Genomic DNA, 18,903 nt, shown 5'->3' on the forward strand with positions numbered 1-18,903 from the left:
CTATACCTGCTCTTTTGTTCTATCAGGGCAGATAAACTTCTAATTGCTCAATGATTGCACAAGAGGTGGAGAAGACTACCAACTAACTAAATGACTGCACAAACAAGGAAACAGAATACAAGTAGCTCAATTAAGGCAGATTCACAGAAAATAAACTGGTGCCTCATTTTAGGGATGTGAACTCAGGTGGAATAGATTAATTTGTAATTATGCGAGTAGAGACACAAGTGTTTCAGTGTTTATTTCATTGGCTGTAGACTGATACATGATGCCATGAATGCCAAATAGGTTACTACCAGCTGGCGGAAGGCCAGAAACAGCAGGCCCAGGTAGTATGAACCACTGTCAAATGTAGCAAACCTGGAATCAGTTGACTTGAGATTGTAGAATGGAGTGAAGATTTTATTGAAATAAAAGATTTCCTTGTAAAGTAGAAATGGGGGAGCTGACTGCTCCCTGGAATAGTGAACATAGACACGGTTTGAATGAATCATACGAAAGACAAACTCATCTGGAACATATCGCCCCACAGTGGAGTAATAAGAGATTCAATGACAATGCTATAAACAGACTAATACCTGATTAAGTGTGCAAAAGCATGCCCTTGGGACTTAGAAAAGACGCAAAATGCTGGAGAAATTCAGCAGATCAGGCAGCATCTCTGGAGAACACAGGTAGATAACATCTGTAGGAGGGTCCAGACCCAAAACGTCACCTATCCATGTTCTCCAGAGATTCTATGTTTCTATGTTACCTGACACGCTGAGTTACTCCAGCACTTTGTGTCTTTTTTTGCTAACCAGTATCTTCTGTTCATTGTGTCTCCTTCTTAGGACTTAGAGTTTGAACAAAGGGAAACAAAAATAAGCTGAGAGGATGGTCAAATATTAGAGGATTCTCGAAGAGTGCAAAATAAGTATAAGATGAAGTAGAATTACATGGAACATAAAGCAAGCACTTTGGTTCACAATGCCAAAGCGGAACATGATGCCAAGTTAACCTTGTCAAATCTGCCTGCATGTGATCCATATCCCTCCATGAACGATTTTTAAAGAGCATTATCATATCTGTCTCTTCCACCACCACTAGCTGCACAGTCAGCATCAAAGGCAGTGCCCTCGATTGGAAGAAGCCTTTGGAGAGGGAGTGGGTTTACCAGAATGCTGCCTTGATTAGAGGATATTCGTTAAAAGGAGAGGTGGACACGCCTGGACCTCGCTTTCTAGAATTTCAGAGGCCGAGGGAAGACCCGATAGAAGTATATAAACTTATGAGAGGCGTAGTTAGAGTAGACAGTGAGACCCTGCATCTCGATCTGCCTCTTAAATGCCACTATCGTATATGTCTCCACCACCGCACCTGGAAGCATGTTCCAGGCACCCACCACCCTCTATTTAAAAACCTTGCCCCACACATCTCCTTTAAATGTTGCCCTTCTCATCTTCAAGCTAGCTGGGGGCTAGTGGAATCAGGGGATATGGGGAGAAGTTGGGCACAGGTTACTGATTGTGGATGATCAGCCATGATCACAATGAATGGCGGTGCTGGCTCGAAGGGCCGAATGGCCTCCTCCTGCACCTATTTTGTATGTTTCTGTTTCTATGTTTCTATGCCCTCCAGGCTTTGATATATCCACCCTGGGAAAGCGGTTCTGACTTTCTACTCTTTCCATTCCTCTCATATTTTTATGTACCTCCACAAGAATCCCCCCAGCCTCCGACACTCCAGAGAAAACAATCCAAGTGCGTCCAAAATCTCCCCTTTGCCAATACTCTCTAATCCAAACTCTAACTCAAATTCAATGTATTCCCAATATCTCCACCTGAAAACACATAAGCTGTTTCATAACTAACGTATCACTCTCTCATTTCAATCTTCAATTCGGACAACATTATAAGCTCAGTCCGCCATAGTCTTCTGGATATCCAGGTTGGAAACCATTTTAGCTCCTCTTCCCATTTCCTTACCGACCTTTCCATCCTGGATCTCCTCAATTGTCAGAGTGAGGCTGCACAAACTGGAGGAACAACACCTTAATTTGGGTAGCTTACATCCCAAAGGTATGAACATTGAATTCTCTATTTTTAGGTAACTAACCAACATGCCTTCCCTCCTTTTCTCCACACTCTCTCTGCTCCCCACCTGGATGTCCTGGGCAAAAATCTTAACTGAAGAAATGATCCTAACTGAATTTAAGGAATCCCTTTTCAAAGTTAAGCTGCGCCTCTCAATAAATTATTAAGCAGATGAATTTCACAGTTGGAGGAATCTGGAGGTTTCAAAGATTTTTTTCCATCCTACATCTTTTACTGAAGCCATGGTTTGGAATATCTGAAATGCACATTTGCAAACTCTTATACAGTCAACAGTCTCATTCATGGGATAACTTAAGTTGTGCATGCACTGCCTTCCTGAAGAAAATATATTCTTCAGCCAAAGATATATTTTAATCTTTATAATCCCTCTGCATCTCTGGTTGAGCAGCATTTCCTGGCTGAGGAAGGACCTTGAGTTTGCATCAGAACTTGTCAAGATAATGGTAAACTGTAAAAATGCTTGCGACCACAAGCAGCAAAGCGACATGATGAAAGGTCATCAACCTGAAACGTTATCTGTTTCTCACGACATGGACGGCATCTGACTTGCCAGGAATTTCGGCTTGTATTTAGATTTTCCAGTTTCTGCTGTAATTTGTTTTAGTCACGGTAAGCAGCCAGCTGCTTTGAAGTTATTCATCAAGCTTAGCATGCTTCTTGCTTTGAAGTTCTTGTTTCAATACTTGAATTAAAAAATGAAATGGACCCTCTTTGTTGAGACCTGGTGATTTTAGTTTTTAGTTTAGGGTTGCAGTGTGGAAACAGGCCCTTCAGCCCATCGAGTCCACACCGACTAATGATCGCCATACACTAGTTCTATTCTGCACACTAAGAACAATTTACAGAAGCCAATTAACCTCCAAATCTGCAAGTCTTTGGAATGTGGGAGGAATCGGCTCACCCGGAGCAAACCCACATGGCCACAGAACGTACAACCTCCATACAGATAACACCCATTGTCAGGATCCAACCCGGGACTCTGGTGCTGTAAGGCATGGCGGCGGCAGAGTTGCCTTCTTACAGCACCAGACACCTGGGTTCGAACCTGACTACAGGTGCTTGTCTGTACAGAGTTTGTACATTTTCCCCATGACTGCATGGGTTTTCTCCTGGAGTACCAGTTTCCTTACAAACTCCAAAGCTGTACAGGTTTGTCGGCAGTTTGGCTTGGTAAATTTGTAAATTGTCCGCAGTGTGTAGGATAATGTTAATGTACGGGAATCGTTGGTCAATGCAGACTCTGTGGGCTGAAGCGCCTGTTTCCACGCTGTATCTCCAAACTAAACTAAACTAAAATCTACTGCTTCCCCACGTTCCGCCATACTGGTATTTTAGAGACATATTTTAGTCTACTTCAGATTGCACTAACAATCAGTTATTCAGCTTCCCACGTTTCCAAAGCATGGCAGGCTCAAAGAGTTGAATGCACCATTTTGAACACCAAGTATTGCAGGCAATTTAATACTTCTCTAATCTCATGCAAACTAGGCTATCTCCCCTGAAAGAAATCGAGGAGACGAGACACTGATGGACAAAATGCATCAAGAAGACAAGAAGAGCAGATGTGCACTAGATTTAATGAGAACAAGCTGCCAGCCTAGATTTTAATAAGGACACAGATGTCTCCGATCCTATTGTTTAACCTTTTTCTTAAGTTCATCAAACTTTCATTTTCTTAAAACCTGCCAGACGGTTTATGTTCAAAACATAATTTTAACTCTTCAATGGGAAATTACAGAAGGACTCGATAGTAGTAATACATCTGATAGAAATGATGGAGATGGAAGCACAATCTAGCAAGGAATACTTTTATACTTTTCTATATTCATTGGAGGGATGTGGGCTTTTCACACTGAGACAGCATCTAATGGCCCATGCCTCCTTGCCCTTGAGAAGGTGGTGGTGAGCTGCCTCCTTGTACTGCTGTCGTCCTTGGGGTGAGGATAGACCAACAATGCTATAAGAGAAGGAAGTTCCAAGATTGTGACCCAGCAAGAATGAAGGTAGGGCAATACCGTTCCAAGTCAGGATGGTGTGTGGCTTGAATGGTAGCCTGTTGGTGACGTTATGCTTTCATGCAGTGATGATGCTTTAACTGCCTGTGTTCTTCTACCTGGTAGAGGTCAAGTGTTTGGAAGATGCTGTCCAAGGAGTATTGGTGTGTTTCTGCAGTGCATCCAGTTGATGGTACAAATCACTGCTGCCATGCGTCTGTGTGGGTTCTTGTAGATATGGTGCCTGTCAAGTGGGCTGCGATGTCCTGTCGGGCATGCAGCTTCTCGAGTGTTGTTGAAGCTGCACTCATCCAGCCAAGTGGAGCATATTGTATCACACTGCTGACTTACACCTTGTAGATGGTGGACATGCTTGTGAAGTTAGGAGGTACGTTACTCACTGCGGAATTCATAGCCTCTGATCCACTCTAGTAGCCACATTGAGGCCACTAGTTCAGTTTCTGGAGATTCAATTTTCAGATAGCGATAGTCAGAATATTTTGGGCAATTTGACTTCAGAAAAGGACAATGCAATAAAACAAATGCAGTGTACACCGACCAGGAGTAATCCAGTTCGAGGGACTAAACCTCACAAAGAGAGATACTCGGAGGGAAAATAAAACACTGCCCTCAGAGTTGATTGAGGTGTTTAATATGTTTGGGGCAATGATAATCCACCTAGCAGTATCCTAAATAAATCAGAATAAGAGGTAGTGAGTATGAAATTTGCCAGCCTCCAGCAACAAATTAAAGTTACAGCATTTTTCCACAATTGTGGAGGTGAAAATATTCCCAGAACGTACAATTGATGCTTCATCTGTTCACATCTTCATGTCACATTCAAATAATTGCTTGTGCAAATAGTTCTCAGAAACTCTGAAAGATATTTCCACTCAGCTGATATACATATACTGTATCTCAGCTGCACATAAACCCCCCATCCCCTCTTCTTCCATCAATTCTACTTATATTTGATTGACAATAGCAATCAATAATGAGAAGGGAGCCAGACCCTCACAAAAGAAAATCAATTTCCATCAGTCAACTTTTCACTTCTTCAAACATGTAAAGAGTAGGTAGCCCACACTGATTCACCTCGATCCACACCAGATGAGTCTGTAGATTTTTGCAAATATTATCAGTGCTGTGCTTTCCTACTCTGCCACGCCTGACTGAGCAGCCAAGTCGACAAATCAAACAACGGTGACTTGCACTGATACGGCAGTTTTCACACAAGAAAGTGTTTGATATTTTACAACTGAAAACTGGCACGCTGCTGCAGAAAGGGATATCAGAAAGAGCGAATAAAAGTTTGGGTCATGAGGTTTGTTTTAAGGCAGGTCTTAATAGAAGGAGAGGTTGGAGAGATTTAGAAAGGGAACTCTAGGGGTTTGATTGGGATGAAGGTACAGAGGGCTGCACAAAGGGCCAGAGGTTGTGAGGAATACAAAGAGCTCGACAAGCTATAGAGTTGGAGAAGATTACAGAGGTAAGGGGGGAAAAGGTCATGACAGGATTTGAAGTCAATGAGAATTTTCAAAGAGGAGGTGCAGAAGATTTGAGATTTAATGTGTGTTGGCAAGCAGATGGGCGATGTGTGAGCGGATATTGATACAGGTCGGATAGACAGGTTGCTTGTATTTTGTGTAACCATATTTTTCATGCACTTGCTCAGTCTGGAGTTATTCAGAATGCAAACCATTATGCTGAACTGACTTGCCCACCCAGGATCTGGCATTAGGAGATATGACTTCAATAGTAAAGTAGCCAGCAATACCTCCTTACACTTAATATTGAGAAAATCCACAGCTCTCTTTTCCTGGTTTCTATGATTTTGCCAGTGGAATTATTTCAATATACAGAACAGTACGTATGCATTTGCTGCCTAGAGCATGCTATAAGGAAGCACAAGAGTGGCAAATGGATGCAGTTCAAGTGTGGAAACAAAATTGCCTCAAGCATTCAATCTAGAGTTTAGATGACATCCCTAAATCACAGCTTTGTATGAGCTGTAACTACCCTCTACATCAGCCTTTGCAATCTCCCTCTTGTTATGAAGTGTGTGCTGTTTTTTTGTCAAGGCAACAAAAACTAAACCATTAACCTAAAAATCACAATAACCTTGATTGATTAAAGTCTTAAAGCACTAAGAGCCATTCTAAATTGCCATACAAAATGATTAATAAAGTTATACACATTCGCAGATGTTTTAACATTCACCAGTGCTTTATAAATTAGTAGACTGGATGGTTTCCATGGCAATTCTTTGCCATAATAGCAGACTCCATTTTTATCCAAAGCAATAGTAATTCCCGTGTGCACAGATGATTGAGTTAACCTATATCAGACTGTGCAGTTCAATAATGGAGTACACAACCTATTTATTTCAAGTGCATAACACACAACTCAAATAAGTATCCTGGAGGTATAAATGAATGGAACTGAAATTTAGAAGCAGAGTACAATGTACATGTATTATTGCATCTCATGTTTAGCATGGCAAAGATGATAAATTTCAAAACTTCAGAAGTTTTAAAATTAATTATTCATTCATGGGATGTGGAATTCATGGGCAACGTCTGTGTTTATTGCACATCCTAAATACCCCTAAAGTGGGGAAGTGATTAAAAGTAAATTACATCTAAGTGAGCAACTCCTGACAATCAGAGTCATCTCCTATAATATTTCCCGGGAGGGAGCTTTGATTGACACACTGACTGATCGGCCGGCTTTGGTTATTAACAAGGAGATCCCTGGTGCAATAACTACTTGCACGCAATGTGTTCCTTTCCATTTAATGCTGTCTCCTTTTTCAACTCCAATAATATACACAACAATAATAATCTTGAGGGCATGTAGGAGAGAAAGGCCATCACTGAACTGGGCAATTATGGTTTAATGCTTCAATGGTTCAACGGTGCTTTATTGTCGCATGTGCAAACGTACAGCAAAATTCTTTTCTTACACACAGTCCAGTAGAGTATCACCATACCACCCCCGATCAACAGTTGTGCAGAAATAGTCCACTGAGCCTGCAGGCAAGAGGTGCCAAGTTTCGCGCCATTTTCCAAGTCAAGTCCACGCTCCAGTTATTAAGAGCAGTGCCCGATTCAGGCAAGCCCCAGGCTGCTGCAGGCCTCCACCCATTGCCTTCCTTTGGTCGACCAGCAACCCATGTCCACTCCTCGCCCTTCCACCTTTGTTCCCTGGGGAAGCCTCCTGCAGCTGACCTTAAGTAGACCAGGCTCAGGTTCCCTCTCCTCTCCCCTCCGATCGGCCTCTCCCGTCGCATCCGTCGTTGTCGCCGGCTCTATCCTCCTGGTCTCTGATCTTCGGGTGATGAGCAGTGGTGGCTCGGCGGGCTCCCCCCATCCAAGTCACTGCCGCCGGGTCCTTCGAGCGTGGGTCGGCTCAACAGCTAGCTCCGGAAGGCCACGGTCCATGCCAGGTCTTCTGTTCAGCCGGGCTCCACGCCGAGTCATATGGTCGTAAGTAATAGGAGCAGAATTGTATCATTCGGCACATCAAGTCTACTCTGCCATTCTATCTCTCCTTCCTAACCCCATTCTCATGCCTTCTCCCCATAACCCCTGACACCCATACTAATCAAGAATCTATCTATCTCTGCATTAAAAATATCCATTGACGTCTTCCGTTTGGCCGCGCTCTGCGCCGGCTCTCCTGAAGGCTGAGCTTGGTGCCCTGTGGGTGCCTTCAACCACAACACCGGACATTGCCTTTTGTGAATTTAGATTGAGGGGAAAATGTGAATTAAAGGCATCCACTTTTTCGAAGTTGCAGAGAAATTTCACAAATTTAACTTAGAGAATGCATTCACATATTTTATGTCATGCCTTTTGCCTTATTGGTCAAATGGAAGCACAAATAACTATTTGTGAATGAGTACAAATGTGGGAGTGAAGGGGAGTCTTAAATGTCTGACAATGAATGCTTAGCACCAGATCATCCTTCTTTACTTAATAAAGTAATTCAATTGCTCCACCATGGTAGATCTATTATAAAGTAACATGGGAGTCCAATTCATTAGCACAACATGATATTATTACTAATTCATTAACACTTCCAGCATGAAGGAATGCATTCTTTACCCTTACTCCTCAATTCTAGATTCTGGCCCATTAATTAAGGATACTGTGGTTGAGACTTTAGACTTTAGAGATTTAGCATGGGAACAGGCCCCTTGGCCCACCAGATCCACGACCAATGATCCCTATACATGCGCACTATCCTACACACTAGGGACAATTTACAATTTTTACTGAAGCCAACCTATAAACCTGTACGTCTTTGGAATGTGGGAGGAAATTGGAGCACCCGGAGAAAACCGACGTGGTCACAGGTCAAAGTACAAACTCCATACAGACAGCACCCATAGTCAGGATTGAACCCAGATCTCTGACACTGTAAGGCAGCAAGTCTACCATTATGCCTCTGTGCTGCCCTAAAAATGTATTCAATGTTAGTGATCAGATGATGGGATTGAATTGGATGAGCATCTTTTCAAAGCTCTGTTGGTTAGATGCACTTCCCTATTGCTCCTGCGTAATGTTAAGGAACCCTGAGCCTTACCCTCCACCAAACTGGCTCCCACTATGGTTTGGTAGCAGCACAGTTGCACAGCTGGTACAACACTTCCTTACAGTGCCAGTGACTTTGGGAGCTGTCTGTGTGGATTTTGCACGTTCTCCCTGTGTCTGTGTGAGTTCCCTCCAAGTGCTCCGGTTTCCTCCCAAATCACAGAGATGTGCAGGTTTGTAGGTTAATTGGTCTCGGTCCAATTGCTCTTGATGTGTAGGTAGTGGGATAACATAGAACTAGTGTTGACGGGTGATAGAAGGTTGGCATAGACACGGTGGGCCGAAGGGTCTATTTCCATGCCGTATCTCTAAACTCCAAACAAAACTAAGCAGGGAAGCCATGGACCAACATAAAGTCAGGAGCAGAGAATTCCAGAAGTTCACCACACACTGTTTACATACTGTACCTCAGTTTTAAACAACTGCCCCGAATCTGAAAACTATGTCTGCTTGTTCAAGGATCTCCCACTTGTGGAAACATCTTGACATCTACCCTATTATGTCCCTCAGGTTCACTCTTCTTTCAGTCAGAACACTGCTCATTTTTCTAACTTCAACGAATATATATTTAATTTCGTTAGCTGCTCATGGTAGAACAACTCTTTCATACCAAGGAGGATAGAAGCAAGTTGGTCAGGTTACAAAGATCCTATCTGCTATACACCAGTGTGCCCCACTGTAAAGGCTGATGCCGCACAGCGACATAAGTGGAACATTTCTTCTTCCCCACATCAACTATCTTAGTCCAACTCCAGAATCATGAGATCCAAAACTAAGGCTGCCGTTTCCCTTCAGTGCAGTTCTGACAAAGTTACTCCCTCTCAGACGTGCCATTTTGTTGACAGAGACTCTGTTTGCCCTCAGAGTTGGACACCAGAGATGCCATTGCACTATTTTGAAGAGGAGCAGGTAAAGATTCTTCAGAGCCCTGGACAGTATTTATAAACCAACCGGCATTCAAAAGTAGATCCTTCGATCATTATCACATTGTTGTGGGATTTTGGTGAATGTAAATCGGTGCTGTGTTTTCTACAAAATGTCAGCATTTCATAAAAGGTATGAATAGCACTTTAGGATTGAAAGGTGCTCTCTGAATATGGGATGGCACAGAGGTGCAGCAGTGGCGGCACGGTAGCGCAGCGGTAGAGTTGCTGCTTTACAGCGAATGCAGCGCCGGAGACTCAGGTTCGATCCTGACTAAGGGGGCTGCACTGTAAGGAGTTTGTACGTTCTCCCCGTGACCTGCGTGGGTTTTCTCCGAGATCTTCGGTTTCCTCCCACACTCCAAAGACGTACAGGTATGTAGGTTAATTGGCTGGGTAAATGTAAAAATTGTCCCTAGTGGGTGTAGGATAGTGTTAATGTACGGGGATCGCTGGGCGGCACAGACTTGGTGGGCCGAAAGGGCCTGTTTCCGGCTGTATATATATGATATGATATGATAGAGCTGCTGCCTCACAGCGCTGGAGTCCCAACATCGATCCTGACCTCGGGTACTGTGTGTGTGGAGTTTGCAAGTTCTCCCTGAGACCACATGGGTTTTCTCAGGGTGCTCCGGTTACCTCCCGCATCCCAAAGAAGTGCGGGTTTGTAGGTTAATTGGTTGTTGTGAATTGTGTAGAGAGCGGATGAGAAAGTGGAATAACATAAAACTAGTGCGAACGGGTGATTGTTGGTCAATGTGGACTGGCTGGGCCTAAGAGCCCATTTCCATGCTGTATCTCTAAACTAAACTAATATTCTCAAAGGATTATTGAGTGGCTTACACCTATTTGCAGGTTAAGGTTAAACGGAATTCCACTGAGAACCACTGTGGTTACCAACCAGGAGCTGGCACCCTGTCATTCTTCTGTCAGCTCGATACCAATCTCCCCGCTGAGTCAGGGCCAATATCCAGGTACCAGTGTGCAGGTTTTCCATCTGTAGTCTGAGTCACATCCCTTTCACTAATTCTTCTTACTGCAATCATTTTCATAAATAACAGACACATTAAGAATGACTAACAATCCCTCTTGGAGTCTACGTCTATGCGCTAAATTCCATTTTTCAGAATTGTAATCCATGCTTGACTCAACCAGAATGACAGAACTGTATTTCCCAGGGCAAGTATCACTTACCCAGGGGAACCACACACACAAATGGAAAATAACAGATAAAGCACTCCTTGTAATAATTAGCCTCTAATATCTTGTGGCACTACATAACTTAAATGCTATGATTCACTTAAAGGCAAACATCAATTTCAGATTGGAATTCGGAGAGCCTAGTGATGATGTTAGCTTTCAGTTGGATAGAGAACCACAGACAGCAGCTTGTAGGATTAAATCAGCAGCCTGCTCCAGCAACTGGGATCCTATGAATCCAATCCCCAGCTCTAGGGGGGAGAATAAATCCCCCAATCCTATTGAAGGATCCCCAATTGAATCCCCCAATCCTAACGGGAGAATAAATCCCCCAATCCTATTTTAAAAAGGAAGGTAGAAATATCCAAATTTGGTGGAGGTTCAGAAATCAGGAAGAAGAGCTTCTGCCCTTCATGGACCATGAACAAATCCTTAACAGCAGTGATCTCTTCCCAAAATATGTTCTTACCTCCTTTCAACTGCCATATTTCCAGAGACCTGGGAGACTTTAATACTAATTGGAGTATTATTTGGAAAATTGTGTTCAGTTATGGTCACCCAGCTATGGGAAGGGTGCCATTATGGTGGAAAGAGTGCAGAGAAGATGTACGAGGATGTTGCCAGGACTCAAGGGCATTAGCTATAGAGTTATTTAGCAAGCTGACTTTATTCTTTGAAGCACAAGAGGCTAAGGGATGATCTTACAGAGGCGTTTAAAATCATGAGGGGAATTCATTTGGTGAATGTATGTCTTTTACCCAGGGAAACCAGCGAAAGTTGATTTATAATAAGAGGGGAAAGATTTAACAGGAAACTGAGGGGTACCTTTTAAACTCAAGAGGGTGGAGGGTATATGGAACGAGCTGCCAGACCAGGTTGTTGTGGAAAGTACTACAACAGCATTTAACTGGCCCAGTTAATCAATATCCCTCTGTAAGGTAAGACATTTTCTTCACTGTACATTTTACCACCAATATCATCAGCAAACTGACTAATCAAGCCACCTATATTCTTATCCAAATCTTTAATATAAGTAATGAACAACAGTGAACCCAGCACCGATTCCTGTGGCACACTTGTTACAGGCCTTCAGTCTGATTAACAATCATCTGCACCACCCTCTGTTTCCAACCTAAAAGCCAATTTTGTATCTAATTGTCTGGTTCACCCGGATCCTATGTGATCTAACTTTCCAGGCCAGTCGACCATGCGGTGCCTTGTCCAAGGTACTATGCACAAAATGGTTGACGAGATGAACAATCAAACACCCAAAGGTCTTATCCTACTTCATGTAAAGTCAGAGAGTGAGTTAACTCAAGGATTAGCTATATAATAAAGACAGAACATACAGCAGTTGGCGTAGATTCAGATTTTGTCTCAGTTGCTTTGAAGAAGTGACAACTCAAGTAGATTGTAGAAAATTCAATAATTTAATGCATTTCTATTTCAAAATTTACCTTGTGAAATTCTACAGGAAAAGTCATGACTTAAACTCAAAACAGTGGAGTTTCAGAGTACGTTGGGCTTGGCCTCTTGTTAGTGAGCACAGTCAAAGTGGAGTGGAATTTTATGAGAAGTTTGTATCAGGGCAGTTTGTGCGAGGCAGTTTTACTGTTTTACATTTACAGATATCTTCTGGGTTCAGAAACAGTGCAGAGGGGACAAATTTGCAAATATTCCCAAATAGGACTGTGCTTTGGGATTGAAGGAGACAGCTCAGGAATTACTGAATGAGTAGAACAAATAATAGTGTGATCCCAGGAGAATACACGATGAAATATAATGCAGGCAATCACGTATCGATGCATATACAAAGGAGAAACTGGTGACAGTCCCACAGGAATGATGCTGAAGTGTAAACGGAAGGAGATAATGGATTTTCCATAGACTTATTTTCAAGATACCCTCAATGCAAAGATGTCTTCATTAAACACAAACAAAACACTGAACCTCAGAGCTCAAAGCAATAGAAACAAATCTATACATTAATGACTTGGATGAAGGGATTAAAAGTACCATTAGCAAATTTGCAGATGATACAAAGCTGGGTGGTAGTGTGAACTGTGAGGAAGATGCTATGAGGTTGCAGGGTGACTTGGACAGGTTGTGTGAGTGGGCGGATGCATGGCAGATGCAGTTTAATGTGGATAAGTGTGAGTGTGGTAAGAATAGGAAGGCAGAGTATTATCTGAATGGTGTCAAGTTAGGAACAGGGGACGTACAACGAGATCTGGGTGTCCTAGTGCATCAGTCACTGAAAGGAAGCATGCAGGTACAGCAGGCAGTGAAGAAAGCCAAGAGGAGTTGAGTATAGGAGCAAAGAGGTCCTTCTGCAGTTGTACAGGGCCCTAGTGAGACCGCACCTGGAGTACTGTGTGCAGTTTTGGTCTCCAAATTTGAGGAAAGATATTCTTGCTATTGAGGGCGTGCAGCATAGGTTTACTAGGTTAATTCCCGGAATGGCGGGACTATCATACGTTGAAAGACTGGAGCGACTAGGCTTGTATACACTGGAATTTAGAAAGATGAGAGGAGATCTTATCGAAACGTATAAGATTATTAAGGGGTTGGACACGTTAGAGGCAGGAAACATGTTCCCAATGTTGGGGGAGTCCAGAACAAGGGGCCACAGTTTAAGAATAAGGGGTAGGCCATTTAGAACTGAGATGAGGAAAAACTTTTTCAGTCAGAGAGTTGTGAACCTGTGGAATTCTCTGCCTCAGAAGGCAGTGGAGGCCAATTCTCTGAATGCATTCAAGAGAGAGCTGGATAGAGCTCTTAAGGATAGTGGAGTCAGGGGGTATGGGGAGAAGGCAGGAACGGGGTACTGATTGAGAATGATCAGCCATGATCACATTGAATGGCGGTGCTGGCTCGAAGGGCCGAATGGCCTCCTCCTGCACCTATTGTCTATTGTCTATTGTCTAAATCATAGGAACAATTGCCAGAACACATCCTGAATCCAGCATCCATTTCTAGTTACCAAGAGTTGATCTTGGCCTCATATTCAGCACGGACATTGTGAACCAAAGGGCCTGTTCCTATGATCTATGTCTAAGAAGCAGGGTTATGATCAGTAAAATGAGCCACAGGTAATGTAAAGCAGAATCATGAACTTGGATCTTTATGTTTGGAGCCTGATTTATTTAAGAACATTATGAAACTTGGATTTTCCATTGCAGCAAAGCACGCTTCAATGCTGCATACAATTGTAATCAAAATGAGGAAAATAAATCTGAAATATTACATGAAACAAAGAGAGCAACAGGATTAATATTAAGAAACAATTTACCTTCATGCTAACAGCAACTGATGCTTGGACCAAATTTCCAATTAAGGATTGGAGGGGATTGAGAGGAGCAGAATCAGTGGAGGGGAGATGAAATAAGGAGACAGAAGAAGACACAAGAAACTGCAAGGCAGCATCACTGGAGAACATGGATAAGTGACCCTTCTTCAGACTGATTTAATCTGCTGAGTTCCTTCAGCACTTTGTGTTGTTCCCCTTTCAAATGAGGAGCTGATGCTGCTGGTCTGAACCAGTGAGCCCCTCTTCATTGGTTGATGTGGCTGTTGAGGATTATTCTCAGATCTGGCATGCAATTAATGGGCTAAATGGCCTCCTACAATATTATATAAAAACATGAGTAATATGCGGAAACAGCGAGGGAATAGGACTGATAGGATTCCTCTACCAGAACTAGCATAGACTAGATGAAACGAATGGCTTCCTACTGTGCCATACCAATTCTATGATTCCCTCCCAAGTTTCAATTCCTCATTCCTCTGGCCTTTGCATATCAGACAGAACAAAAAAATATCAAAAGGAAGAAAAAATAACAGGCACAAACACGGGCTCCTTGCTTTGGCCGGTAATTGTCGTCATTCTTGTCATCAAAATGCAGTTGTAAGCCTTGATAATGGTGTTCGGAGGGGGTAGGGTGAGGGTGAGGAGGTGGTCACAGGGGTACACACGTGACTCATTATCACTGTGGCAACGTCAGTCAAAAAGATCAACACTTACTATGTCAAGACTATGGCGACGGCATCATTGAGAACACTCTCCCCAAAGAGCAATGTATAGAGTTGTGGATCCACGTCGAGCTCATGGAAAATGGCCAGCACGGTCACTGTATGTAGAGAAACGACAAAGAGAGGCAACTTTTACTCAGGCATTAGCGGGAGGGTGAGACAAGCTAAATTAACCCCCAACGCAGACCTAACCCTGTGGGTTATCACAGCCATTTGAGACTTCCTGGGGTCACTTAAATATGGGCCTTGCAAGCTCTAATTCTTTGCACTGTCACTGTTGCTAGGCAACGTGCGGCAGCATCCAAAAGGCAGCATTAAGTATAATACATCAACAGGACTATTGCTGCAGGGAGCAAACACAAAGCCTCGCAATTCAATGTGCAGGAGATGAAGTAGGGAATCTATTTGTTTTTGAAGATATTCTTCCTATTAAATGTATATCTAAAGCTTTCCTCAGTTTGAAGCAGAGTTGGTCTGCAGCTGCATGCAGCCAGATACCAGTGAACGGTGCAGAAATTTAAGTGCTGACATTTTTGTCATTTGAAGTTATCTCCTCACTTCCCTTTTGTTTAGGTTTATTATTGTCTTAGGTACAGAGATACAGTGAAAAAAATTTTTTTTACGAGCTATCCAATCGGATCAGATAATACGAAACATAACTACAATCAAATCAAACTCAAGTACAATAGATACAGCAAAGGCAAAGATACTGAATGCAGAAAATAGGTCTAAGCATTGTAATGCATCATTTAGAGAGTCAGAGGGTCACACAGCATGGAAATGGGCCTTTCAGCCCAACTCATCCGTGTCAATAGACAATAGGTGCAGGAGGAGGCCATTCGGCCCTTCGAGCCAGCACCGCCATTCAATGTGATCATGGCTGATCATTCTCAATCAGTACCCCGTTCCTGCCTTCTCCCCATACCCCCTGACTCCGCTATCCTTAAGAGCTCTATCTAGCTCTCTCTTGAATGCATTCAGAGAATTGCCCCCACTGCCTTCTGAGGCAGAGAATTCCACAGATTCACAACTCTCTGACTGAAAAAGGTTTTTCCTCATCTCAGTTCTAAATGGCCTACCCCTTATTCTTAAACTGTGGCCCCTTGTTCTGGACTCCCCCAACATTGGGAACATGTTTCCTGCCTCTAACGTGTCCAACCCCTTAATAATCTTATTCGTGTCGACCAAGATGCCCCATCGAAGCTAATCACATTTGCTGGCATTTGGCCCATATCCCTCTAAACCTTTCCTATCCATGCTACGTCCAAGTATCGTTTAACTGTTGTTATTGTACCTGCCTCAACTACCTCCTGGCAGCCCATTTCACATAACCATTATCCTCTGACTTCCATAAACAAAGTCCTCAGACTGCAGTGGGGGAGAGGTGAATCAGACTGTACCCTAGCTTATGGAAGGACTAAAAGCCTAATAACAGATAACAGGGGAAAAAGCTGTTCCTGAGTCTGGTGGTGTGAGCTTTTGTGCTCCAGATGGGAGCAGGAAGAAGAAAGAATAATTTCTTTTGCCAAGATATTACAAAGCAAATTTACAGAAAACTCTGCTTTAAGTGTCGAATAGGTCAGGAGGACACATTATTGGCAACAATGCTGAATACAAGATTCAACTGTCAGCTCCTTATGCCAGTTTACCCACTAAACAAAAATCAGATTCATTTCTGGTTTCTGGTTTCTAAGTTTACCTTCACTTTTGCCAATAGAAAATAACTTTTTAAAAATCAAAACCATCTTAGTTTTGAACATCCCTATTTAATCTGCCATTAGGCTTCAATGGTCTCGGGAGAACAATACCGACTTCACTGTTAGGGATTGTTAATTATAGGACATCCGTCTGGAACTACTGGATAGCAAGCATTAATACAAATGAGAACTAGTCTTTTTTCTAAAAACTGTTAAAATGGAAACTACAAGTATTAGGGTTGGGATTCAAAGATCATCTTAAGGTCATAAGGTCAGAAGTGGTGTGAGTAGAATTAGGCCATTCGGCCCATCAAGTCTACGCCATTCAATCATGGCTGATCTATCTCTCCCTCCTAACCCCATTCTCCTGCCTTCTCCCCATAACTTCTGACACCTGTACTAATCAAAAATCTATCTATCTCTGCCTTTAAAATATCCACTGATAGCCTCCACAGCCTTCTGTGGCAAAGAATTCCACAGACTAAAGACATTTCTCCTCGTCTCCTTCCTAAAAGAACATCCTTTAATTCTGAGGCTATGACTTCTAGTCCTAGACTCTCCCACTAGTGGAAACATCCTCTCCACATCCACTCAATCAAAGCCTTTCACTATTCTGTATGTTTCAATGAGGTCCCCCCTCATTCTTTTAAACTCCATCGACACAGGCCCAGTGTCGTCAAACGCTCATCATAGGTTAACCTACTCATTCCTTCGTAAACAAATAGTACTGTGTGCAGAGCATAAGCTACCAGCCTACAGCAGTAGATGTACGGCTTGCAAACTAATATAACCATGAGACATTCTTGGATGCATCAGCCAAATATAAAATAATGGGGCTCTGGTTTGGGGGACAACATCAAACCAGGCATCAGACACCTTCAGGTTAGTTATTTTGCATCATTGTGATAGAAATGAATTGAGGTTCCAGAACAGACTGTCACTTCTCACATCAAGCATAGTCACAGGCTTATCTGCTCTGTCTATGATTAATTGGGATGCCTGTGTTCCCATAGAGTTGGCCCTCACAATATTCATTTGTTTGTCCGGATTCCCTGTCCTCAGAAACATTTAAACCATCCCTGTGACTTAGTTTAACCCAACAAAGGTTTTTGAACATAATATTCAGAAGTGTGCGCTATGCCGGATGGGGTTTTATATCCCTGGCAGGTTCAACCAAACTGGACGAAGCAGTCCCTGGTCCTCCAAGTTGGGGGTTGGGCGTAGGGTTAACTACCCCACCCTGGAAAAAAAGTGTGTTACAGAAACTTTGACGAATGAAAACCAAATTACACACTTGGTTGAAGAAGTTGCCCCAGCGACGGGGATCATGACGCTTCCCAGCCAAACCCACAAGGGCGCTGGGAAGCTGACACAGCTTCTGACGCCAAAGAAATCCATCCTTGTGCGGACATGGAACATCCGAACCATGTCCCAGGCTGGCAAGGCTGCCACTGTTGCCAACGAAATGGTGCGCTACAATCTCTCAGTCCTGGGCTTGGCAGAAACAAGATGGACACTGTCAGGGGAGATCGAATTGGAAACCTTCCACAAACATCACCCGGCAAGCCCTGAAATGGAACCCCCAAGGAAAAAGGAAAAGAGGTCACCCCAGGAACAGCTGGAGAAGAGGTGTCCAGGCAGAAATGTCTGGGAGTGGGCTCAACTGGGGAGATCTCGAAAGAACCGCCAACAACCGAGTGAGGTGGAGGACATTTGTCAATGGCCTATGGCCCCTAGAGGAGCCAAGGGCTTAAGAAGAAGAAGAAGTAGAAGGGTCCGAAGAAGGGTCTTGACCCGAAGCGTCACCCATTAGTTCTATCCAGAGATGTTGCCTGTCCCGCTGAGTTACTCCAGCATCTTGTGTCTATCTTCAGTATAAACCAGCATCTGCAGTTCCTTCCTGCACATTCGGAAGTGTCTTGTCAGTTGTAGTGTACTGAATATGTAATTCAATGGAAACATTTGTTGGATCCAAATATTGAGGTAAACAATGTTGTAGCTATTGAAAATGTATTGAACCACCTGCTGTTATTTTTTCGCAAGAGTATAAAAACTCAAATGTATTTTGAGTTCATGAAGATTCTACTGAGTGTGTTGCCAAGAGAATAGCAGCTTGTCATGATGAATAAAGAGATTTTACATCTACATTCTCCTTGTGGCTTAGTCACAGTTACAACATTCATCAATCTCAGCAACTCAACTCTGACATTCCCATTGTCACTTCCAGGGAACCTTCTCTGTCCCTTTTCCGAAGACTGCAATGCCACTGAATAGCACGTTGCTCCTGCTCAAAACAGAGTGCTGGAGGAACTTAGCATCAGGCAACATCTGGGGCGGGAATGGACAATTGGAACTGGGGCCCT

General features: G+C 43.1%; 1 protein-coding gene across 1 annotated transcript in view; it reads right to left on the reverse strand.

Annotated features, from left to right (window-relative positions):
- The window catches only part of LOC144599474 (sodium/hydrogen exchanger 9-like), a 411,061-nt gene that overhangs the window by 266,462 nt on the left and 125,696 nt on the right, over positions 1-18,903 (reverse strand). Inside the window, exon 6 of the mRNA XM_078410426.1 lies at positions 14,836-14,941. Within this exon, the coding sequence (XP_078266552.1) occupies positions 14,836-14,941 (106 nt within the window). The remainder of the gene's footprint in view (positions 1-14,835; positions 14,942-18,903) is intronic.

This window comes from Rhinoraja longicauda, chromosome 13, assembly GCF_053455715.1.
Source record: "Rhinoraja longicauda isolate Sanriku21f chromosome 13, sRhiLon1.1, whole genome shotgun sequence".
NCBI lineage: Eukaryota > Metazoa > Chordata > Chondrichthyes > Rajiformes > Arhynchobatidae > Rhinoraja > Rhinoraja longicauda.